The 25,212-nt window shown below is 34.9% G+C and overlaps 1 protein-coding gene across 2 annotated transcripts in view; it reads right to left on the reverse strand.

Moving 5' to 3' along the window:
* Window positions 1–644: 644 nt before the first annotated feature.
* LOC141829890 (inositol hexakisphosphate and diphosphoinositol-pentakisphosphate kinase VIP2-like) overlaps window positions 645–25,212 on the reverse strand; it is a 38,465-nt gene continuing 13,897 nt past the window's right edge. The window contains exons 9-30 of one of the 2 annotated variants that reach the window (XM_074717376.1): window positions 24,105–24,197; window positions 21,384–21,458; window positions 18,920–19,005; window positions 18,605–18,808; window positions 18,436–18,535; window positions 18,273–18,343; window positions 17,354–17,435; window positions 14,506–14,664; window positions 14,190–14,232; window positions 10,145–10,227; window positions 9,742–9,804; window positions 9,590–9,664; window positions 7,977–8,102; window positions 7,494–7,735; window positions 7,295–7,339; window positions 6,177–6,243; window positions 4,874–4,945; window positions 2,828–3,075; window positions 2,681–2,738; window positions 1,570–1,737; window positions 1,289–1,363; window positions 645–1,182 (exon numbers count right to left, since the gene is read on the reverse strand). In XM_074717376.1, the coding sequence (XP_074573477.1) occupies window positions 892–1,182; window positions 1,289–1,363; window positions 1,570–1,737; window positions 2,681–2,738; window positions 2,828–3,075; window positions 4,874–4,945; window positions 6,177–6,243; window positions 7,295–7,339; window positions 7,494–7,735; window positions 7,977–8,102; window positions 9,590–9,664; window positions 9,742–9,804; window positions 10,145–10,227; window positions 14,190–14,232; window positions 14,506–14,664; window positions 17,354–17,435; window positions 18,273–18,343; window positions 18,436–18,535; window positions 18,605–18,808; window positions 18,920–19,005; window positions 21,384–21,458; window positions 24,105–24,197 (2,526 nt within the window). In that variant the 3' untranslated portion in view covers window positions 645–891. Of the gene's footprint in view, window positions 1,183–1,288; window positions 1,364–1,569; window positions 1,738–2,680; window positions 2,739–2,827; window positions 3,076–4,873; window positions 4,946–6,176; window positions 6,244–7,294; window positions 7,340–7,493; window positions 7,736–7,976; window positions 8,103–9,589; window positions 9,665–9,741; window positions 9,805–10,144; window positions 10,228–14,189; window positions 14,233–14,505; window positions 14,665–17,353; window positions 17,439–18,272; window positions 18,344–18,435; window positions 18,536–18,604; window positions 18,809–18,919; window positions 19,006–21,383; window positions 21,459–24,104; window positions 24,198–25,212 lie in introns of both variants that reach the window. The other variant, XM_074717371.1, reaches the window with a different exon arrangement.

Raw genomic sequence — 25,212 nt, forward strand, 5'->3', positions numbered from 1 at the left:
AACCGACCCTGAAAAATATATTATTTTTATTTAATTAATAAAAAATGATATAATATATTATCTTCAACTATTCATGTTAAAAATAAAAAATGATATAAATTTTATCTATTAAGTAAATATAACAAATAAAATATAAATTTTATTTAAAAAATTAAATTAAGTTATAATCTTTGGTTGATTTGACTCGGCGCTGCGCTGTCAGCTTCCTATTGGCCGACACTTGTTCACTTGGATAACTATTGGACACGCATGTACACACTGTTATATTTATTAATTTTTTAAATAGACTGTAATAACGGACCCTACATGATACATGAGCAGAGGTAGACAGAATTTTCCCTGAATAAACCACTTATAACTGTATAAAAAGCTGTGAAAAATGCTGGAGAAAAATGTAACTAAAATTGAACTTTATCTTGCATTATCGGATAAAATAGTAGTTTAAACGAAGATTAACATAAGCACAATTAGCACATTCGGTTCGGAAGAATACACTATTCAATTCTACCAAACTACAGAAGCGAATCATGAAGACCACCTACATGATCTCCCAAATCCAATGCATCACTTATTTTGAATCAGCACTAGTGCTGCTGTTCTTCTTAAGACAAATAAAGGTATTTATAAAAATACCAACAGTTGAACACGTTTTTCATTGTATTTTTGAATAAATTGGATGACAAGAAAACTATTTGACTAGTCAGGAAACAAAACTAATTTGCCAACTAATAACCAAAAGCCAAAATTTTCTAACCGAAAAAGTCGACATTAGAGGACAAGATTTGAAGCGCGCAAATAATCCTTCCTGTTTCCAATATATATGTAATCGTAGTTCTCGTCCTTCACTGATTGGTAAAAGGAGAATTACGTAAAGAATGAAGAGGTCATGCTTCACTGTTTTACATTATTATTGGCGCTGGAGGCGGCAGCTGCGGTGGAGCCTTTATGGAAGGAAAACAAATTAACTAAACGCTCTAGTACTCCAGAACTCTTGTTGAAGTAGCCTGAAAATGCCTGTGGAGTTGCAGGTGGTGGGAAATCCTCAGCCGGCATGGCAAATGGACCAATCATTCTCTCAAATTGATCCAATGTCAGGTAGGATGCTACTTCCTGCATCCTCTCTGGGCCCATTATAGGGAGAGTATGTTCTTGATGAAGCAAAGCAGCATCCCCGTCATCATTCTTTGACATACCACGAAAAATGATAATATTAAAACAAACAATCACATTGAATATTAACGGGCTCCGTTACAGTCGTACCCCTATTAAACATGAAAACAATTATTACCTCCAGAGGGCTTAAATCTGCACCTCTACTAAATGTCATCTCCATCCGAAATCTTTTCGGATCTTCTAATGCTACCTGAAATTCAATGATAAATTTCTTTGTAATACTAATCTAAGATGCCAGCTGACTTATTCTAAAAGAATGTCGTCTTTCCTGCCATTCTGAACAAGAAAGTAACTCTAATGTGTCTATCTAGTACAACAATCAATACATCTTTAAAACCTTCAAATCAAGTAGGCAAATTGTTAACAAATAAAATGCCAATTTGGACTAACTAGTACCTCGGTATTCTCAAACATTCTGAAAACTATGTAGCTCATGTAGTCAAGTTCCCGGGTCTTGTATAGGTGATCTAGTGCACTATTGCAGACAAGGCTATCCTCTCCTTGCAGGGACTCATCTAAGTTGCAATATCGAAGTACATTCATTAAAGAATGTATATGTGATTCCTGAAATCAACACAACAGCAATCAAAGAGGATAGTTCAGACACAATAACTGGATATAATGCACTTGTAAATACATTTATGAACAAAAAATGCAAACATTCTAAGAAAAAGATAATCCTGGTTTTAAACATTTCAGAGCATGTTTCTGGTGATTTTCTCATGTCACATTGCAGTGCCAATTCTTAATTCTATAGTTTGCAGAATCAAACATTGCATTGCAGAAATGACTACTACTATGAATTGTTGGATCTTGGGCCTCTTCCCAAAATATTAAATCTTGAAAGGCGGTTTAGCAAATATTCTCATGATAACATTACATCATTTGCTTATAAATTCAATATTGTTAAATAGAGCCTGAAAATAACTATACTTTTCAATTCAAACCTTATCTAAGCTAGGATTCAAAAACCATGGAATATAACTACAGATGACTTGAGAGAAGAAGGCCATCCAACTACCTTCCCTATTTCATCAAAAACAAGGTTCTTATGTTCTGCAAAAATATTCGTAGATGCACAAACTGAGGTTGCTTGCTTGATAGAGAAACAGGATATCTCACATAAAATCTTCACCATTGAGTTTGGGGAGGGATAATCTGTACAGCCATACTATGAACCAGTACATCTCTATTGGTTTATCAAAATAGCAGGTACAAGAAGCACCTGAAACCATTACTACGTAACAACACAACCAACATGTGCCAACCTCTATAGTGTGACAGCACAGGTTAACAATGGCACAAAACCATTTTGATAAGTGACCAAAATTGGCATTTTAAACCTGGAACTTAACCAATTTGAAGCTATATGCACTAAATAAAAATTCATCTTGGAGACATGTTTGGAATGGCAAAGTACCAAAATATCCATATTACAATGAACAAATTTTGTGATAAACAGATAATATTAGCACAAATATGGCATAAATGGGAAGAATGCACCCACAGATGTGAAGTAAAGCCTTGTACGGACATGTCGTTCAGGTGTTCTCACATTAGCATATCTGAAACAGAAAGGAAAATATACCAATTTAGCATGCCAAGTATAATGTTAAACATAGTTGATAGCAGACAATAAGCATGTGATAGAAACTTTGGATCTAAACGATATTTGGTCTCTCTATCATCATCATCATCTTGGTCTATTGATTTTTCACTAGTTGAGCTAGTTCTTAGATCTTCATTCTTGTTCAAAGGCCTAGCTTGGTCTTGCTCTTCCTTCCTTGTCTTTGGGAACATTGTTGTTGTCTCCTGACTGCTTTTTGGTTCAGCAACATCAATTGCTTCTTCTCGAGTGTTATGCAAATCAATTAAGATTTTACCCAGCAAACGACGTGCAATCTGAAGAACAAAATAATGACTGTGACAATGGTGCATATACTATATTGTAGCATTCAAATAAATAAACTGCAGACCATCTTTTTTTTTTTGATGTGCATGTTGACTAGAAAGTACATATCTAGCAAATGTAATGGACAATTGGACATAGTATGCTAAATGGTTGATGATGCCTTCATATGATTTTTTGTTTCTAAAATCTATCAACTCTCTTGCAAACAGCAGGATAGCTAATCTGCCAGCGCAAGCTCTTCAACAATGCAAGAAAAACATCATATACTGACTCCATGACATGATGCCAGTAACTCACCAATAACAAACTTATAACTTGTAAGAAACACTTCTGCTGGGAGAACTGGACGGTGTTCTCTTTCTCGACATGCCTTGTTACATACGGTAACATTATCACCAAATATGCAAATGTGGCCTTTACTCGAACAACTTGCAAAGACAATGTTGTTTGAGCACCTCGTGTTTTAGCAGTATAACATTTTCATAGATTCACCAAGTTCCTGCAAGTATTTGCATGTACATCTTGAGTTGTTGAGATTTCACTGACAGAGTTCTCTTTTTCTTATTGCATAAAAAGTTTATGATGGATTGCACAAATTTTAGTTTTCTACCATCAAGTTTGATAATCATTGATTCTTTTGAATCATCCCTTGTGTCTCCACAAATTACGTCGATTGGTTCCCTCATCGTTGCAGTCTTGAGTGAATGATGATTCAGCAGGGAGGAAGATTGTTCGTGACAGGAGGGAAGCAGAAAGAGTTGTTGTGGATTTTAATAGCGAGAGAAAGGGAAAGAATTGACTGGGAGAGAGAAGAAAAGAGGGAGAGGAGTTGAGAGAGAGAGAGAGGATTGCACACAAAGAGAGAGAACAATGAACATAGGATAGGACATAAAATTCACTATTGCTTAATTTTTTTTTCAATATTATATAATTAATTTTATAGGCAAAAATTACTACTAATTCTTAATTGTTTAGTCTTCCTTCGACTTATGAGGGCATGATTTATATGCTCGAGTCTTTGCATTCTTTCATTTAGGTGGGATCTTGAATCCAATTGAGTCTTTGCTTCCTTCCATAGAGATCTTCCCTTCCTAATCCCTTATATCCTTCCACCAAGAGCTTCTCCCCTTCCAATGTAACTGGGTCCAAGTTGTGAGAACATTTGATATATTCTTTTGCTGCTTTACTTGTGGAGACTAGTTTCCTTCACCTCCATGAGATGGACTAGGTTTGTACCAGTAAAGCACCACTAACCTTTATGATTGATAACCCGCTCCCTCTGAAAAGGCAATCTATTATAAGCCAGATAAGTGAGTGAAAAAGAATTTTCAACATGCTACCTCAAATGCTACGGTTCCTTTAGCAGAACTTGTAAAGTAATGGTCAAATTATGCCAGATTGAAAACAAGCAAGAGTCTCAAACATGTGCTTACCAATTGCTTGTACTTTGAAAATAATTGGTATTTTATCAAGAGAGAATTTACCCAGCAACCTTCAGATTTTTTAACTCAGAAGCATCCCTATTTCATTATTACAGAGCCCTCCTGTTCCAATGATATATGCAAGGTCTAAATGCAAGAAAATGCTAGTTTTGAATAGTATTGGATGTTGCCAAAATCTTTATAATTCTTATGCAACAGTTACAGTTGAGGCAAATGACATTATGAAAAAAAATGTCCAAAAATAATTATTGAGAAAAAGGCATCTACAGGTCTTTTTTTTTTTTTTTTGAACTACAACAACACAAGAGCTTGTTGAACAATACAAAATGACATAAGTGGTCTGTACCTTTGAGCCAATTTTCAGTTTCTGCCTTGGATTTATCCCGTACTCATTTGGAATAACACCATCAGCAAGCAACTGAAAAACAATAAACCAGGAAATGAGAAACGTTATTATTCTTTAGTGAAATAGAAAAGCCTACATTGTATTTGTTTGTTCATCACTAACCTAAATGCAGTCTAGATGAAATAAAAGGTAACAATTTGTTGGGTGTAGGTTACATAGCTTTAATAACTATTTGCTATTGAAAGCTGAAAGTAATGAGGGAACAGGTAGCTACTCCATATATAGAACCTATCGAAACAGGTAGCTAATGTATCCAGTATTCAATACATTGACAATCTCAGTCCTTCCCATTCACCTCACAGAAGTTCCCTCCCTGCATTCCTGGGCCATATTCATATGCAGTATTACACGTGGTGGAGATGGAGTCTATAATTTCCAATGCCTATATGTCAGTTGAGCTTATTGATATGACTAATCTTCTCAAGAAACCAAATTTCACCTTTTCTCCTGAATATCTTCCTCCCTTTACTCCTGGTTTCTCTCCCTTGCACCACCAACTACCAGACATCCCCTTGTTTTCCTCTTCCCATTCTCCTCACTGAAGTTTAGTCTCTGCATGCATATCCTACAAGTACAAATGACTATCTGCCACTTAAGCTTGTCGACCAAGGTTTAAAGTTTTGGTCTCTAACCAAAATAATATGGTTTCAGTACTGTATTGTGTCATGTCAATACAGTTTCAATGCTTATATTTTGGTTATGGTTGTTTATACTTGAGTAAATCAAACAATTGATTGGATTGTTCAATAAATCAAATATATTTGTCTTATACTGGATTTGAATCACTTTCAATTGGATCTCAATCTACCCTTTTAGTTGTATTGCAATAGGTGTTGGATAGCATCTAGAAGAGAAGGTCGATTTCTTGGAAGAGGCGCCAGCTGCAGAGTGCTAAAGTTGCCAATGAAGACAAACCAGGAGGTAGAGATGGGACGTGTGTGACTAGCATATGGAGCACGACAATATTTATTTTTTGTTTTACAACATTTAGACTAATATAATTTTTTTCCAAACTTTCAGGGTTAAATTGTAAATTATGGTTTTAATTAAATTGGATCCTAATTTGGGATTCATTTCATCTTCTTAAACATGGGAGACCAGAAGTCGATCTTCACTTCGCAGCATTATATGATGGCTACGCCACTTCTAACCAATGCCTTTCCATCATATCATAATTTATACACACACTAACATGATTGTTTAACTCCACTTGTGATTGACTATGCAAAGAAGAATGAAATACCTGAGCAACTCTGAAGAGTTCAGTCAAACCTTCAAGATTAAGGTGAGCATTATGAAGGAGGTCATATCTGCAATGGAGTAAAATTGATATGCAAATATTTCCAACATAAGAATTCAAATAAATTTCAAGAATATATGTTCTTTTATTGCAGGAATAAACCCGTTCCACTGTAGAGGAAACCATCTAAAGATAAACTAATGTGAAAAATTGAACAGCATAGTAGCATTATTCTCAAATGTAGCATTACCAAGTTGTATGTGACCAACATGTTTATGATGGAAAACAATTTTCTTAAATGTTGTAACAGTTTTCTAATCATAACCATCCATGGCTAAAGAAACAACCTAAATGTAACAGTCCAGAATTGCTATAATCCCACCCTTTAGACATTTTGTGATGGTGAAAATCTAATTAAGAGGACACTACCATTGGCTTAAGCCTATGGTGAAGGCATGGAGTGGCCTTCTTCTCCTGTGCTTTTCCTCTCCAGGAGAAGGAATTCAAGTGTCATGATGATGGCATCATAGGAGACAGAGATAAATAAGGCCGGCAACCTTTTTTTTTACTTCTCTGTCTTTGCCCATATTTCTGGATGGTAAGGCTAGTAGGCTAGATGTATCGGACTCAATTAGTCGTTCAAAAGAGAGACTGATCAAGCTGAATGCTTGGGAGAGATAGATGACCATGGTCCACACAACAGAGATAATGTGAGGCATGTCCTCAACATGGTCTCACAAGACAACAAGATTAGTAGGGTAGCATCAATTGAATTATTCTTTCTCCCAACAAATAATAGAGGCCCACCTGCACGCTGTTTGCTATAGAGAGAATACTGGCTGACAGAATGTCAGAACACCCAGCTAACGCACACAGACAAGAATCTCATCCGCACAAAGAACACCATCAGCATCAAGAGACCATCTTTTAACTTGAAGGTGCCAGATGCAAGGGTGAAAATGTTCAAGTTTATTGGAGTTTTCAGTTTTCATGAAATAACAAACAATATTTTGAAATATTAAGCTTCTGAGTTGATAAGATGATTAATAGGCCCATAGTTGTTGGAGTAACTGCAGGAACGATGATGATAGTATAATATTCAAATGAATTTAAATACTCACTTGCAAGAGTCATAGACATCAGGAATCTGTGTAACATCATACCGCCTGCAGGAAATAAATATAAAGCCTTTCATATTCAATGACAGAGTTTGTTTTGATTCATTTACTGGGTTGCCAAATGTGAGGAGAGGTATTTTATGAAGTTTTATAAATGATCATATAGTTATATAGACTTATTTGAGTTCAGAATGATCCATACTCTTTTCTTTCATTATACAAGTCTCTCTCAAGCTTCTTCCAACGTGCAAACATCAAAAGGAAGCTTTCGCTACCACAAGGCAAACCAGCAGCTATACGAGCTATATCAATGGTTGTTTTTCCAAGGGCTTTTGCTTGGTCATAATGGGGTAGCACAGTGTATGAAGCTGTTATGGAAAGCTTCTCATCTTCTTCTTCAGCTAGCAGCTTCACTTTTGCAGTTATCTTCTTTGTCAAATTAACCTATTAAAAATTCATAATAATTCCCTCTTATTCAAGGAAGAGTTCATAAGGCTATTAAGAAGATGAAGAAGATTCAGCCACATTCTGTCCAAAAAGATGAAAGATATCTTTCATTTAGGTATGGATATTTCAAGATTAAACTTGGGAGGGTGGGAGCAACCCTTCATTGAGTTCGGTCCTAGTTCAAGGAAAAAAAGACTCAGAAGGACAACACAGGCAAGTAGACACACTAAAAACATACCAGAGAATGAAGAAGTTGGGATGCATTATCAGGCACACCAGCTCCATCAACCATCCATGAAGGTCCATCAGACATATTTCCATTTAATATTTTTCCTTCTGAAGTAATAATTTCATGTAATTTTGCCTGCATAATACCAGAAAAAAAATTAAACTAAAAAACTAATTGATTTCTATTACATGGCTGAGAATATGTGCGTAAGCATGGGTCTTTAGTCATATACAGAAAAAGGTTTACATGAAGAGAACTTGCAACCAAATACAAATTTGTTATAGTGAGAACCTAACCTTTTGACAAAATATTTACATATCTAGGCATGTGAGTGCAAAGGGAAGATACATAAGATTAGTGGATGTGCTAATTATATATAGTTGAACTCGTCCAGTTCTTAGAAAAGAAAAGTCAATATTAGTGTTTAGGCACGTGAATGGAGATGAAATATAAGAATTGTAGATATGCTAATAAAATATAGTTGTTGTTTAGGTGAGTTCTTTTTTATAAAAAAGTTGATACTGGTGCAAAATCAGGCGTCAATGATCAATGCATGATTAGGGGACAAAAAAAAAAGTGAAGTCCCAAGATCAATCATAGATGACAACAGTGGATGAGCTGCTCATGATTTATCTCTAGTTTTTGTGTTTATGCATCTGATCATGGGCAAGTTTGGTGTTTGACACAGACAGATAATGAGAGAGAGAAGCTAGTTCAATAGACTTGTTCTATCAAGCATTTAATCCTTACAAGAGAATCATAATTATCTTTTATAGAAAAAAATAAAAATAATGCAAGGATTAGCTCTGATAAAAAATGCCTCGACTCAGGTATATCATATTCATATACCACAAGGATATATTTTAATCTGATAATTCACTGAGCCAACATTGAGAATTCAGAAGAATTATTCATGTGAAAATTAAATTATTTTGAGGACTCTATATTAGATAATTTGGAAATCTTTTTACATTGATGAATTTAACAAACCTAACCTTGAGTGGTTCTTGAAAAGTAGGCTTGTGAAACTTAGGCGATTGATGAAATCCTAGATTTCTAACTCCTTCACTTAGGTACAAAACCAACACATCTAACTCCTTCAACTAGTACCCAACGCTGATTTTGAAGCCCTAAATACTTTATAGTCTATGTGTCTTGGCCTCAGGTACTGAATTTGTTTGTGACATAAAAAATTCCATTGGTTTTGATCAGAGCATCAAACACAATATAACTTCTCAAATGAAGTTTTTCTCATATTAAAGTTAGTTGAAGGAGCATATAATGAAAGTTCCAGAATCTTGAGCTAATACAGAATCTGGGAGTTGGAAGAAAATAATTCCATACTTGAGAGTTAAGAAAGAAATGTAAGTTCAACTGATCCATGCTGACAACAAATAAGGAGTATATGTCAGTATAATTGAAAAGGTTCTGTCATTCATCAATTAAACAAGGATGATAATCGATAGTCAAAAGGAAGAAACTTTCATGGTGAGGAAATCCTAGTATCGACCAAGAAACACTCAAATCCATAACTCTGAGTATTATAATTCTCATTTCAATTGAGATAGATTTGCATTATAGTCTGACAAATACAAAATTATCATATGTAGGGCATAACCAACCTTAGCTTCTTCCATTTCACTGCTGGCATCTTCTAGTCCATCCAACATTGAAGAGTCTTTACTAACAAGTGAAACCTAGGGCAACAAAGACTTTCATATGTGAGCAAATGCAACATATTTTTAACAGGATAAACACAGTGCTATATATCAACCAGAATTGGTGTTAACTGTCCCTCTAGATCAAGAAGGCCTTTTGCAAATGCTGCTGCTGACATCTGCGAAGAAATTGGTTCACAAAAATAACTACTTTTACAAAAATTAAGAATTATCAAGAAAGATGAATGATAGCAGAATATATATATATTTTTTTAATCTTAACCATGAGTTTTCCTCACACCGCATTGGATGTGAAACTATACTCTATTTGGAGTAGGAGCAACAAAGTTAAATCTCTACCAACAATGTTGTCATATGAATTTGAACCCCCATTCATTAGCGGAAAGTCCTGCCAATCTAACTTCCCCGTACATTAACAGAGAGTCCTCGGATCTCACTTACCATCAGGCCAAGCAACTAATGAAAGAACAGAAATTTATTTAATCAACCAAAAAATACCTGAACACGGCCCTCATCTGAGCTATAAATCTTTAGATCATGTCGGTAAGTGCTATGAAGACGGAGCAGGCCTGTTCCTTCACCTAAACATTACAGAAAATTAGTGTTCAATCATCAGATCTCTGAAAATGCTAGCTCATAATGAAATCATAGACAATGCAGTCGAAAACAGTAGCTACAATGTTTGCATTCAAATATATCAGAAAATAATTTCACACAATAGTTTACTTCATTGGATAAAAAAATGCTTCAATGAACTGTACATATCTTCTAACTCATTTTATATTTCGTTGTTTGCAGATATCCGCAGATTCTCATCATACTTAATCACAAACGATGACAACCCAGTTTCAAATAGTTTCCACCCTTATGACTGGAACCTTTGAAATTGGCTAAAAAATGATCAAGCACTTCTGCAGTTTGCAACAAAATTTTCGCAACCAGCAACTCCACTGATAGACCAGTTAGCCACCTTGATCTTTACTGGCCAAAAAGGAACATAGGATGGCACACTATGGCCTTGATATGTAGTCCAAGCCATCCAAATGCAAATCGGACAAGACGTATAGAGCTAAACCTGAGTGGAAATTTCAGTCTGTGTGGATGACTTCACAGTCACTGAAGATTAAGATTCTGGAGTAGAAATAGAAAAAGGCACCATATGGGAAAAAGATCAATAAGAAAGAAAAATTGTGATATGAAAGATTTGTTAATAGTCCAATAAATGGCCACTATGGAGAACCACACAATAAAATGAAATGAAAGCTCTCCATCAGACTAGCAATCTGCATCAGTGGCTATGCAGTCAACAACAGTCTTTTTCTAGGAGAATATTTTATTATATGATTATACATTGTATAGGACCACAGCTTTATTTAGATTCCATAAATATCATTAAGTCTATCTAAATAACCAATTGTATCTAAAGGCTAAACATAGGCATGAGACTAGGTATGATGTAGATTGGATTTCCTATATTATCCTATCACCAAGTTATCAGCTACCAAGGCAAACTCCCAAGAGATAATGGAGGCTTCCTAAGCCCTCCATGACCCAGCCAATCCCAGGACTACTCAAAGAACCTGATCCAAAGCAGTAAAAATGGGAGGTCATCAGCTTTTTCAAAGGAGAAATACTAAAAAAATAGATTTGAAAAAGAAAAGAATACAGATTCCTATATAAAATGGGGAGGTGGCAGATTTTTTCACCATTATTATATCTCTCCTAGTATTTTCTTCCTGTCTGAAGTAAAATAATTTTAAAATGAATATTCTCCAACATTTCTCCCCGCTAACACCCCTTTGAAAGTAGATGTTAGAATCCTAATTTCTTTGGTCTGTAAAACTTTAGGTCTTCTCGCTCAAGTAAATATCAGAACTTGCTTAGTTACTAAGTCTCCTAGCTGTCATCTCATTCTCACCTCTCAAAGTAAATATTTAACTTATCTAGTCTCCTACTCAATTCTAACTCCTCAGGAACAAAATAAATACTAGAACTCTAATTTTATTTTTCTTTGCAATCTTTTATAGCTTAATTTTGGCACTTCATCTTCGCAAATTTCAGTATCCAATGATACTTTCAAATCAAAGAATGTTGAGGAAGAATATATCAAATCTTTTGAAGATCAAACCAACTTAATTAAATTTTTTTTATAAATCATCAACATTGGTCAAAAGTGTCTTTGCCATCAAACCTATTAAATGTAGCATCAATAGTATCTTCATTGTATTCTATATTTTTCCATATTCTTTTATCAGCATTGGATTTATAGAAGTAAGGTCTTAATCACTGGCTTGAAATAGGAGATTTGGTTCTTAAAAAGAGTTGCCAGAGAAGTTTGGGTCGAACTAGAATGTTCTCACCACTCACCACAACATCTGGAATGTCCTCGAGTGTCTATACTCCAACTTGAGGGAGGAGTTAATATTAATATATATGTGGGTGTTAGAATTAATGATTGAGTCTCACATCGATTATTATGGTGTTGGCCAAAGACTAATATCAAAGTGTAGTTATTTTCTTTTACTTAACAATAATAATATTTCATCTCTCTTTCAACTATATATATCATAGCTATGGAAACAACGAGAAACAACCAATTTGACTGGAAAAATCCACCCAGGTTCTGATTCAGTCAGGCTGTCCAAGTGAATCAGAAAGCAACTGAACTGGTTAGAAACTGGAAAAATAGGTCGGTTTTCTCATACTTCCAAAAATTTCCAAATTACCAATTTATCTATTCTAATATTAGATGGATCAAAATGACTTTGTAAAAATTTTAATATAGAAATCCAATGATCCATAGCATCAAAAAAAAAATCTAACAAAACCCTAAACCAATTCACACAGTGCCACTCAACTGTTCCTCTACTAATTCTAGAAATTGGCCTACCTCTACCTCCAACCAACAGCCAAAGGGACTTGTTGTCGCCTAACTCCAACTTCCCCAAGTCCCCAAACAACCAACACCTACACCCCTATAGGCTACGTGAAATCCTTTCAGTTTCATCCTCATCTCTTTTTTTTTTTTCATTCAGACTTGTATTCCTATATAATTGTTAGATAGCAACTTCATCTACACCTTCAACAACTACTTCATCATTAGTTTTTTAATAATAATTTATTTTTAGATTCTAAAACTTAGACATATTTGGAATTGTTACAATAGTTATGCAATTGATTTCAATCAATTAGCTTGTCTAAGTCAGTTTCTGGTTCCATATGCAATTAGGTCAATTGACTCACTAATTGGCCTACTGAACCAATGACCCGGAGCTTTTCCAATTCGACTTAAGAAGATTTGTGAAGGATCATAGAATATATATAAATTTCTTGTGGCATAGTTTAAGGGCTAGAACAACTTAGCTAAAGAAATAGTAGTACTACAATTTATATGTTTCAACTTTTAAAATGTCTGATGATGGTAGTGGACTAATTGTGTGGGCATGTAGGGGTGAGTTAAAATTTGGTTAAACCGAACAAACCAATCAAATTTAAAAATTATGTTCAGTTAATTCAAAATTTTGATTATTTTTTTTAAAAATCGATTAATTCGGTTCGGTTTTAAAATCTCTTATATGGTTAAACCGAATAAACCAAATAAACCGAATAAATCAAAATAAAAAAATGATAAATTCCTAAGTGAACCTATAAATCCCTAACTAATCAGTAAATCTCCTATAATATTTGAAAATTTTGATTAATTCAATTTTCGATCGAATTAACCAATATTTTATCGGTTCAGTTTGTTCGATTTTTATTTGAAAATTCAATCAGTTCAGTTTGTTTGGTTTTTAGTTAAAAATTTGATTGGTTCGATTAGTTTGAAAAATTCGATTTGTTCGATTTTGATAAATTTAGTTCGGTTTGGTTCGATAGTGGACTAGTTGTGTGGGCATGTAGGGATGAGTAAAAGTTCGATTAAACCGAACAAACCGACCAAATTTAAAATTTCAATTCGGTTATTTCAGAATTTCGGTTATTTTTTCTAAAAAAATCAGTTAATTCGGTTTGGTTTAAAAATCTCTTATTTGGTTAAACCGAATAAACCAAAATAAAAAAAAATCGATAAATTCCTAAGTAAGTGAACTTATAAATCCCTAACTAATCGGTAAATTTCCCATAATACTTGAAAAATTCGATTAATTCAATTTTCGACCGAATTAACTGATATGTTATCGATTTAGTTTGTTTGATTTTTATTTAAAAATTCGATCGGTTCGGTTTGTTCGATTTTTATTTGAAAATTCGATCAGTTCGATTAATTCGAAAAAATTTGATTTGTTCGATTTTCATAAATTCAATTCGGTTCGGTTCCATTTTAATCGAATACTCAAACTAATGGGCATGCCAATTCAATTATCAGCAACATATCATTTTAGTTATATTATTGAAGAAACACTATTAGTAATAACTTCATTTATGTTAAAACGTTATTTCATAAATGGTAACTCAGGTTTGTATTAACTAGAATAACTTTGCAAGTGTAAATCACTACGAGGTTATGAATCTAACCAAACTACAAAATAAGCTATTGGATTATAACCTGGATACATATTGTTCCGAAAGAACCTTCCCAGCTCTTCTGCCTGGAAAAGAAAATAAGCAGAGTCACAACGAAATATACCAAGCCAGCAAGTCATGAATAACCACCCAAAGTAAACAATGATCATTTATCAAGAAATGTGTTTATAATGGCATAGTTAAGAAGATGAAAGATTGAACCACTTCCCATTAACCAACACAACTAAGAGACATAAACTATAGTCAGCAAAACTGTAGACAACTATTCAACTCGTTCCATCAGAACTACAAAAAGACCTGAATAGTAACAAATTGGAAAAAGACATTGTAGTATATACCTGTTTTCTTCCAGCATGAGTAAGAACACCGCCATACTTCAGAACCATGAGAGCTTCAATAGGACGCTCATCTTCACAATCAGCATTGGGTTTTGGTAGTTTAACCCATTTTGATGGTTTCAATTGCACCTTCCGGTAGATTCCTGAAAAATGGCCACCCTGATGCCATGACAGTAATTTTAAAAAAGAAACTGATTAATTTTGAGTGTTAATTGATTCCTTTTTGGAATGTATTATACAAAAATGAAAGCATATGTTTACATGTCAAGAAAAGTGAGTGCAGCATAATGAGGGAGAATCAACATTATATGAAAGAAAAAAACCTTTATTTCATAGAAATCAATTGACAAGATGAATGCTATTAAAATAATTATTTCATAATTGTTCTGGCCAAATATTGTGGATAGTCAAGCCACCGATCAACAAATGAGTTGACGTGCACATTCTCTGGATATCGTCGCCAAGGAAGATGAAAGAACTTGAAAAGTACTCCAAAAGCAAGTTAGAATGACACCAGAATGGATTTCAGCAGTCCACTCCAGCACTCAAATTAGGATTTTTCTCAAGAAAATTAGCTAAGGCAAATTAGGATTTTCATGCATGCATGTACCTGTGCCTATGGGAGTGGGCAATCTTTTAAAAAACTATCAATGTGTTCATTTTCCAAAATGTGTGCATCCGTTTATGGTATATTCCTAGATGTGCGCTTACATTTATGGTATGTTCTGAAATCTGCGATGCCGTGTATGGTATGTTCCGAGATATCTGCTTCCGCTTATCACATGTTCTAAGATATGTGTTACCGCTCCCCCCTTTTTTGGAGAAACGGTCCTATGAATGAAGCGGCTATATCACCTCCTTATCCCCGCGCCTTCGCATCTTCAGCGAGCCACAAAGGGCATGGACCCAAGGCAAGGGCGGAGGAGGAGGTGAGGTCGATGCTGAATGGTCTAGAGGATAAATGAAGGTTGCGCTCAAGATCGAGTTGAAGATTAGGTCGGCGTTTGTGGCCGAGTTGGAGATGAGGTTGGCATCTGTGGCCAAGTTAGAGATGAGGTCAACGTCTGTGACCGTGTTGGAGATGAGGTCGATGCTCAAGATTGAGTTGGGGAGGAGGTCAGTGATTGTAGCCAAGTCGGAGATGAGGTCGTTACCCAAGATCAAGTTGGGGATGAGGTTGACGACTGTGGCCGAGTCGGAGATGAGATCGGCATCTGTAACTAAGTTGGGGATGAGGTGATGACTGTAGCCGAGCCAAGGATGAGGTCGGTGACTATGGCCAAGTATGGTAGCTAACTTGTCCTTGGACAAGCCTAGTTCCTTGGGATGCATGCATCGAGCTGGTTTGACTACACCCAGGTCCTTTCAAGGCCTAACCCACTATGCTTGGGGATATGTCTAATCTACTTTGACTTTGACTGATAGCTTAGTACAATTCCGAACCCCACGGGCCACATAGGGGCTACAAGCTTTTGCCACATCAATAACTATAACAACTATCATTTTAATGAGTCAAACTCTTGGTAGGAATCAGAAGGACTACCCTGATCTTTTTGGATGTACAAGTCAGTAAATACAAGTACACAGTTTTACAAGATTTAAACTTCTGAATCCATAGGCTGGCTTGTGCATCCAATAATCAAGCTTCTTGTGATAGTAGGATGATCACTTTCTTTGAAGAAAATGAATTTATTCCAAAAGATTATGAGATTAATGAGCTGTCAACAACCAAACTAACAAGAAACATGAAAACACTGAATGTTCATGGGCTAACATCATCTGTAAAGATTTCAATTATTCAACATTCTGTCAATGACAATGTATTAATGTAACCACCATTCTTTTGGCTTCACGATGACATTTCCATTTTTAAAATAGAGGGAAAGATCCAAATCATCTATGTATCCCTTAATATAATATTTTTAGAGTATGCATAATAAAAGATAAATGAAATTTCTAAACTTGACAACAAGTAGAAGCGTTGTTAGCAGGGTCCAAACATGTCAGCACTTCTTCACTTTAGTAAAAGGTACAAGGTGAACAGACAAATTTCATTGTTCACACAGATTTAATCAATCAATAGTTCATACTATAACTTATTGCTTAAGGTTGGCAGTGGAAACAGCAAAAGGTCCAAGCAGAATCAAGTTTAAGATCTTAAATGATGAGAATTCTCCACTTGTACACTGAGGAAAGATGCAAACTATAAAGAGAAGCAGTGATCTCATTTCATCCAACTAGCAAGCTTCCCACAAGAAAGAAGCATTGCCTTCACCCAAACCTATCTCCTAGGTTGCTAGAGCTTTATCTCAAGCCATCCTCATCTTCTAGGTAAAACACAAGAATCCTTAAAGGACAAGCCCAAAAGACAGCTACAAGATTTGAGGAGCAGCTGCAATTTCAATTATTTTGGAAATAAAAAGATAAAGCCTCAAAGAATTTGTAGAGGAATATTCTTTTCTGGTAAAGTTATTCTAAGAAGCAAAAGAGCACGCCCACTATATTGAAACTTAAATTTCCTCTTAGAAAGTAAACTAAACAAAAAGTTCGAGTACACCTGAAAAAATAAATTCAAAGACACTCATGGTTATGATAGAAGAGAAAAGAAACAGCGCCAGAACTCGTTGAGCAACACTTTTTTTAAGAACAAAATGCAATACTGCCCTCTCATTTCATCTAGTGATAATATAATATAAGTGAACATGAAACCATACCTTTGACCATCATAAACACAGGGCTACTGATATGAGACAAGGCACCATCTACTTCCCAATGACCGTCAAATTTTTGTGCATCAGAAAACATGAATCTTAATGTAAGTCATAACATAGGCAATGGATAAGAGTACCTCTTCAAGTACTGCTTTCACTTGACGAAGTTTTTCAGCATGTTCGATGTCTTCAGTTTCACTGTCACTTTCACGACCAGACCTACTATATCAAAAAAGATTATATGATCACCCAAACCATAGCCATGTAAAAGTAACCAGTTATTAGTTTGTCTATACTCCATGAAAGTCTTATAGAGTTATTGCATATTTGCATTCAGCATGTGGCTGCACCCAGGGCAAACTTAAATGGAGGCCCTACCAAAATCAGTTATTAGTTTGGCTATACACCATGAAAGCCTTATATAGTTATTGCATATTTGCACTAATCATGTGGCTGCAGCCAAGGGCAGACCTTAATGGAAACCTTGTTGTAAAGACCTTTGTGTAAAATACAGAGGCCTTGAAAATTATGATAATTTAAGGTTTTTAAAAAAAAATAAAAATTTTTAATAGATTCCAGTGATAGAATCCCTCCCTCACAGATCCACCTTAAGCCCTATTGTGCATTATTTTCAATTTGGATTTTAAAAAAAGGCAAAAAGAAATTAAAAAGGATTGTGAGGATCACATCCTTATTTCACAACCTTAGCAAAAACTTTTTTTTCTCTTAACCACATGGGCTGAGTTTGTTCCATCTTAAACAAGAGTGAAATGCATCACAGATCTCCTTCTCGGTGCATGAGTTGATTATGATGATAAACATAATTCTAATTGTCTTAATTCTTAACAATATTTGCTATGCAGATTAACTATATGTGATGTTGAAAATTTTTGTTGTAATTATATAGCATTCTCTCCTGATGAAAATTCTGGTCAGCCACTAGCTGTAACAATCCAGGATTTGGGGGGGGGGGGGGGGGGGGGGGGGGGGGGCGCCAATACTATTACTTGCAAACAATAGAGTGATCTCTAGTCAGGCAAACCTGCTATTACCCACCTTTTACGTGGAACAAGGAGTCGGGTTGCATCCAACAAATCTTGGAGCTGAACAGCACTTTTGAGTTTTGTCTAGAAAAGGAGTGTCGAAGATAAATATTAGATGAGGTAAATAAACTAAATTGTAAATACTGCTTAAAATTTGAATATGAATCATGAAACACCTCAGCTCTTGCTCTCCCACCATTGTACTTCAACATTAAATTCAGTAATTTTTCTTCTGTTACTTTTAGTTTAACCTTCTGCTTTGGAGTTCGATCACCACTAGAAAAACAATGTAACAGCAATAAATAAATCTTCAGAAAAATTCTAAATCAGTCAAATGTCCCTTACTGACGAATAACAGCTATAACACATCGAAGCTCTTCAGACTGGCCAAATGTTCCAATTAGTCCACTTCCTTGGCGTGTTAACCCCTCAGACTGGACAACTTCTTTAACTTTCCAAGGAAGGCTAGGAGGAATAGTAGATGATAAATGGGGAGCTTTAGCATCAAGGAACATTTTCCTTAAAACACATGCAGCATCATCATAATACCTATGCAGTGATTATTCGTGAGACAAAGTTATGAATTGCAAAACTTTTGAACAACATCCATATTCCAAAAATAACTCATAACATAATACAGATGAGAAAGAAGACAATTACTTGTACGAATTCTTCACAAAACTCCAGCCGTTGACATCACAAACATATGACCTTCCTTCACACCTTAATAGATCAAAGCCACAAACCTGCTGGAACTTCCCAGAGATTAGTGGTGAAAACACAATAAAGCAACCACTCAGTTCTCAAAATGAGTATGTTATGTTAGTAAGCATGCAAAACAGGAAGCAACATAAATAAATTCAGATTACAATATGTATTTTCTTTTGAATTGCTAATAATGGATATTTTGGAAGGCTAAATTCCATTTATTTAGGAGGACAAGTATCTTAAATGAATGTTATTACTTTTAAAATTTTCATCATCTTTCAAAGAATCACCAATTCTTCAATAGTGTTTTTGATTGTTAGTTATAGATGTTAAGGTTGGCGCAAGTCAGGGGCATTTGCTTTTAGAATTTTCAATAACTTCATTTTAGGAGTTTCTAAAATGCTCTTGAGTTTCCCATAAATCTCCAACTTAGAGCTTTGTAGAACCATTTCAAGAATTTTCTTTGGCTGTAAAGAAGCGACCAAAACTTCTTTAATAAATTTTTCCACCTCATAAGTGAATGGTTCTCGTCCAACAAGAGAGCCAAATCTTTTGCCCATACATAGCTTATATTGCAAGAGCATTCATAGGAATTAAGAAGCTCAATTGTATCACTATAACAGGTGGAAGATCTGACTTAAGTCCTATTCTCTAGGGCAAATTTTGTTGGAGGTTCTTGTTGGTAGTGAGATTACTGCACCCACTTCAGAAAACGTAGACTCAGAAAGTGCTTTTGTCCAGTTCATTAAGCACATAGGAGATCTCAGCCCATGGAACACCAAAAAGTGACGCCCAACTTCAGCTTCTCGGTTAATGGCACTCATTTAAGATGAGATGTAAATCAACTCACTTTATGAAGGTATGGTCATTGTAAAATCTCCAAACTAGATTCAGAGTACAAATTAGTGTGTCATTGCTGAGAAGAATCATCATCCACTACTAAAAGATTGAGCATAGTGCTTGTTGCTACTGTAAGTGGATGGCCTAATCAACTCTCTCTGTTGAAGTTGGAGAATCTCTAGAAAACCCAGAGGCTCTACAAGCAAATGGAATAAAGAACGAGGAAGAAATACTTTTCAGCAACAAATGGAAAAACAAGCTCAAAAACATGCTGAGTTGAAGATATAACGGCACACATAAAAAGCAACAACGCAAGGAGAGCTGGTGCTTAAGTGGGGTAAGAGAAAAGACAAGACAAACTTTTAGCAAAAACGTGCAGTGTGCTACAAGTGCAGGAAAGGAATATGTCAGCAAAAAGCAATGTAGCACCTACAATCAGCAAGAAGATTCTAGTGAACAAGATATTGAAGCATATTTAGCTATTCATGAGAAGAAGCACACTCTTGTGGTATTGTAACCATTGTTTTGTTAGATAAATAGAAATAAATAACTTATCTGTGCCACTGATTGGTCTAATTCCCTAGCCTTTAAATAAGTTAGCTAATCCATTGACCTAACAATAAGATACATATTTCTTAACATGATATCAGAGCTTACCCACCCCACCTATCTCATCTCGTCACCTCTTAATCCCTTGTCTTTCAACATCATCCTATATTCCTTTCAAATGTCCTATCCTCTTCATCAAGCAGGAAGCAACACAGGAGCTATCATTCAAGCTCAGCACTGCTAACAAAGGCTCTCCACCTTCCCATTTGTCAGCAAACCTATTTGCAGTCTATCCTTCTCACCCACATCATGAGCCACTTAAACCTAGAGTCTAGCCCACCCCTGCTATGTCTCCCTCTATTGTCATCTCATGGGTCTTCTTGTTGGACGAAAAGGAAAGTTTGCGGACCTTGTCCATTCCAATTTGTTGCCTGTATCATAGTTAAAAGAATTGAATCAATTAAGTGAAAAGAGTAAAGAGAAGAATGAGACTAAAGAAAAATTAAAATAATTTGACTTTTTTTTTTAAAAAAATGACTTAATTGATTAGAATGCTAGTGATACACCCATGTATATGGATAGAGCTTAATGGAGGGTGACCATTCATGTAACTGATCAAATATAGCTTGATGATGATGTCTCCAAGTTGGTCTTGTGGGCTTAATAGCTCTCAAGTAATATCTTGGAGATCGTTTAAAATTTTACAATAGATAGCCACACATTCTATATTCAAACTAGCTTGCAAAAAGGAAACTATAGCTACCTACTAAAGCATTGTATGATGAGCATGCCTTTTCAATGGTTACATGAAAAGAGTTAACCACCCTAGTTAAAGAAGCAGAAAAGCTATTCACTAGTGACTAGTTACAAGGGCATAGACCTGCCAATTATTTGTTAAAGAAATTTTAACAACTAGAAAATTGATATGAACAATAAGAATAATGACAAAAAAATTAAAAAATATTTTTTGTTAAAGCAAACTAGAAAGTGTAGAGGCATTAGTTTTTAGGTATAAATGAGAAATTACCAATTGGCAAAAAGCCAGACACACATCTCTTGCCATTTCTTTCTCACCAGGAGTTAAGAGAACAGGATACCTCACCTATAGCAGAAAAAAAGGATCAGAAGAAAAATGCCACTGAAAAAGCAATCAGTATTTATGGTGAACTGAATGGACACCAAGCATCACGAATCCATTTCACCTGTGGAATGTTACTGCTAGACCATGTGATAAGGAAAACCAGATGACACAAAATACAAGTCAGAAGTTGTTTCTTAGGGTTAGTGTCACAATAATAAAATAGAAAGTGATTTCTTTTCAAAAATAATAATAATAACACTGAATCAGTACAGTAAAATTAACCAATACATGATCTAAATTTTAAACTTATAATAATTTGATGGTTTTTAGTTTAATGTTTCTAGCAAACCTTCATCTTAGGAGACTTGATTATTGTAATGTCTATGATAAAGACCCATGCTTATTGTTTCATTCATTCCATCATTCAACCAATAATATGTTAGACAATTTAGAGTATTTCTTTCTCTTGTGAGATCATTGATGGAGGCGCACAACACTATGAAATTGTTGGTTAAAGCATACAGATTCATCATGCATCACATTAAGTCCCATGAGATCGTCAACTGATGCAAATAGAACCTATTTGTGTTGCGTAAGTCTAGCATTGGTGGCCAATATACTAAATCATATTGATATCCTAGATATCCATATATAATTTATTGCCCATTTAGAAATCAGTGTAAATATCCAACTCAAACCCAATATGAGCCTTAAAATCAAAATTCTCAGTTTCAAAAAGAATAAGATGAAGCAGAAATAGGAAGTAAGTAGTAACATTGGGAAGGAAAGAAGTGGCAATAAAAATTCTGACTGTAAAAAAGGTGAGACTGCCATTTCTTTCAATGCAAACATCAATTGAGAGTTAATATTATTGACCGGATGTCATCATCGACTAAATGTAAAACTATGCAGGTTATGATAAAAGTGGCATGCAATATACTATGAATAGACCAAAAAGAAGAGATCCTGTTGCTATTGGCGTGTACAATCCAGACACACTTCTGTCCTTGGCTGGTCGGCCCACCCCATTTATCTTAGCAACAATCTATATATGAGGATTATTAGAAACCACTTAGACTTCATCTGTTTGGCTGAAAATTTTCTCAGGCATGTTGGGTAGAAAACCTTGGTTGATAGCAAAATAATTTATTTCAGTATAACTTTGATTTGAAGGGGAGCCTCGGCGCAATAGTAAAATTGTTGTCATGTGACCTAGTGGTCATGGGTTCGAGTCACGGAAACAACCTCTTGCAACAAACTCTTCCTCGGGAGCCCAATTGGCAGGAGCTTGTGCACTGGGCTGCCCTTTTATAGCTTTAATTTGTAGAAAAAGACTTGTTCTGTTGAAAAATATGCCATTTACCAAAAACGAGAAACTAGCATGCTTTGAAAACTGTCGGTAGTCGGTACACGGTTTTGTTCATCCTCCAATACATATTGGACATATCAACAAGTTTTTGGCGCTAAACACAATACACTTGGGCAACTGTCAGTAGTCATACCTATACTAGAGATGATACAATCTACCACTTGACAACAGTTAGAGCACTAGGGTAGACTCAATGGTCCCCACTTACATTATTGATTAATTATAAATATAAGGTTAAAAATTTTGAACTGTACTAGAGTTTTGGTCTCAAACTGAAACATTATAATTTCAAAACCGTATCATTTTCATTAATATTTGATTCCAATAAATGTTGATTGTTAAGTTCATATTTCAGTACTAACTTGTGAGAGATGTTTGGTGCATGTTGAATCTTCTACCACAGCTATATTTTGTTATTATTGCAAATAATAAAATCTGAGATTCAAGTTTTAATCACTTGAAGTTTTGATGTCATGAGCCAACTTTTTTCCCGGACTCGTTTTTTGCTTCCATTTTGAGACAGAGATCTTAACTTGCATCCAAAATGCTCATAGAGATTGGTGGAGACATCTTCAAATATATAGCAAATTCAAATTGCCACAACTTTGGAGGTAGGATGATCATGAAAATTACTTATGTTGGGTTTATCTGAATGTTTCAAATTCATATTATTCATAATTTTGATGTAATCAAATTCCCTATTATATAGTGAGGGGAAATTATTCATATTTAATGAAATGAGATTCCCTACTATATAGCAAGGGGATGATGGCTTTGCCTCATTAATATATATATATGTGTGTGTGTGTGTGTGTGTATGAGCGTTCATTCTATAAATGTATTTTTGTTTGTTTATTTAAAACAAATCAGTTTCCTGTTATACTCGATTTTCTAATGGTTTTGGTTTTATTAAGTTTTCAAAGATTAGACAACTTGAGATTGGTAAGGTAAATAAGCATATTTCTCTTTCTAAAAAAGGAGTTTTGTGTACCAGCTAGGAGTATCGAATCTTGCATCTTCCTTGTATAGTTGCGGCCTTTTGAAGCCCCTACCCCACCAAAGTGAGACCTAACAAGTATAGTTGTGGTCTTACCCTTTTGACACCACTATTCCCAAGCAAGGCCTAACAAGTACAGTTAATTGTCACTTGGCCCATTTGACACCACTATCATCAGACAAGGTCAAACAAGTACAGTTACTTTTGTGATATTCACTTCATTTCTATTGTTTCCTATACTGGTATTAATAATCTTCAGGTAAGTAGATAAATACACAACGGAAAAACTTGTAAACATTACTTCTTTTCCATCTGGATTCCTCATCACAACACCATCAACAACGGGAGATTTACGTGCTTCTGCATGGGCATATTCTGGACCAACAGTATACACCTACAAGAATATGAATGTCTTTAGTATTTCTGAATGAAAAATCAGAAAGCAGAAAATAAATCAAATGGTAGAATAAATACAATTGAGGAGACATTTCAATTCCTTACTAATTTATGAACTTCCATAACCACTCATAACTTGTGCCAGAAAATTACGAGATATTTGATAATGCAGCAAACAGGGATTAGATAATTCTGAGGAAACTAATTGAACAATGACTCAAACAATGACTTGAAAACAGAGTTCACCAAATAATTCATAAAACCTCTACAAGTTTGTTGGACACTCCACAAGTCCACAATCAAAAAGACTGAAGGTTTCTTCCCACAAAAAAGGCACTATCTTTTATAAGATGTGCGATGCTAACTAAAATATAGCCTAATCAACTAATGGCAGCTTGTTTTCTTTTTCATTTATGAGCAAAACTTTTGTGAAGTTCTAGGAAAAGTTCTCACAAGGAAAGATGATATTCAGAAATTTGGAGTAAAGGAAATTGAACTACAAGACAGTAAACAGTCGTATAACATAATTAATGAAAAAATGTGGATCAATAAATTTTATGGACAATATTCATATAACATTAAACAATTATCCTTCTCTTTTCAAGGAATAAAACAAAATCTGGGATTTGCCAATAGCTGATTAGGTCCTGAGACAAGTAGGATAAACACAGCTTGATGATGATAATGATACTTGGTTCTAAAATAGAATAAATTCATTTACAAGATTTAATCAATTTAAGAAAACTAATGAAATATTCAATCACCTACCTATTTTCAATATTGTAACTTGTTAGAATATTTCGGAATTGTTAGAATATTTAGGGATAAATATTCTGTTAAGGATAAATATTCTGTTTTTCTTTTTTAGAATAATTCTCCTATAATAGGTCCCTATATTCATGTATAAATAGGGACTTATATCTTGTAATAGACAGAGAGAGAAATCCATTGTATTATTATTTTACATGGTATCAGAGCCAAGGCTAGGTTTAGGGTTATCCGCCCAAACCAAT

The sequence above is a fragment of the Curcuma longa genome, chromosome 1 (genome assembly GCF_044706935.1).
Source record: "Curcuma longa cultivar G26 ecotype Majalengka, Jawa Barat chromosome 1, ITB_CL_G26_1.1, whole genome shotgun sequence".
NCBI lineage: Eukaryota > Viridiplantae > Streptophyta > Magnoliopsida > Zingiberales > Zingiberaceae > Curcuma > Curcuma longa.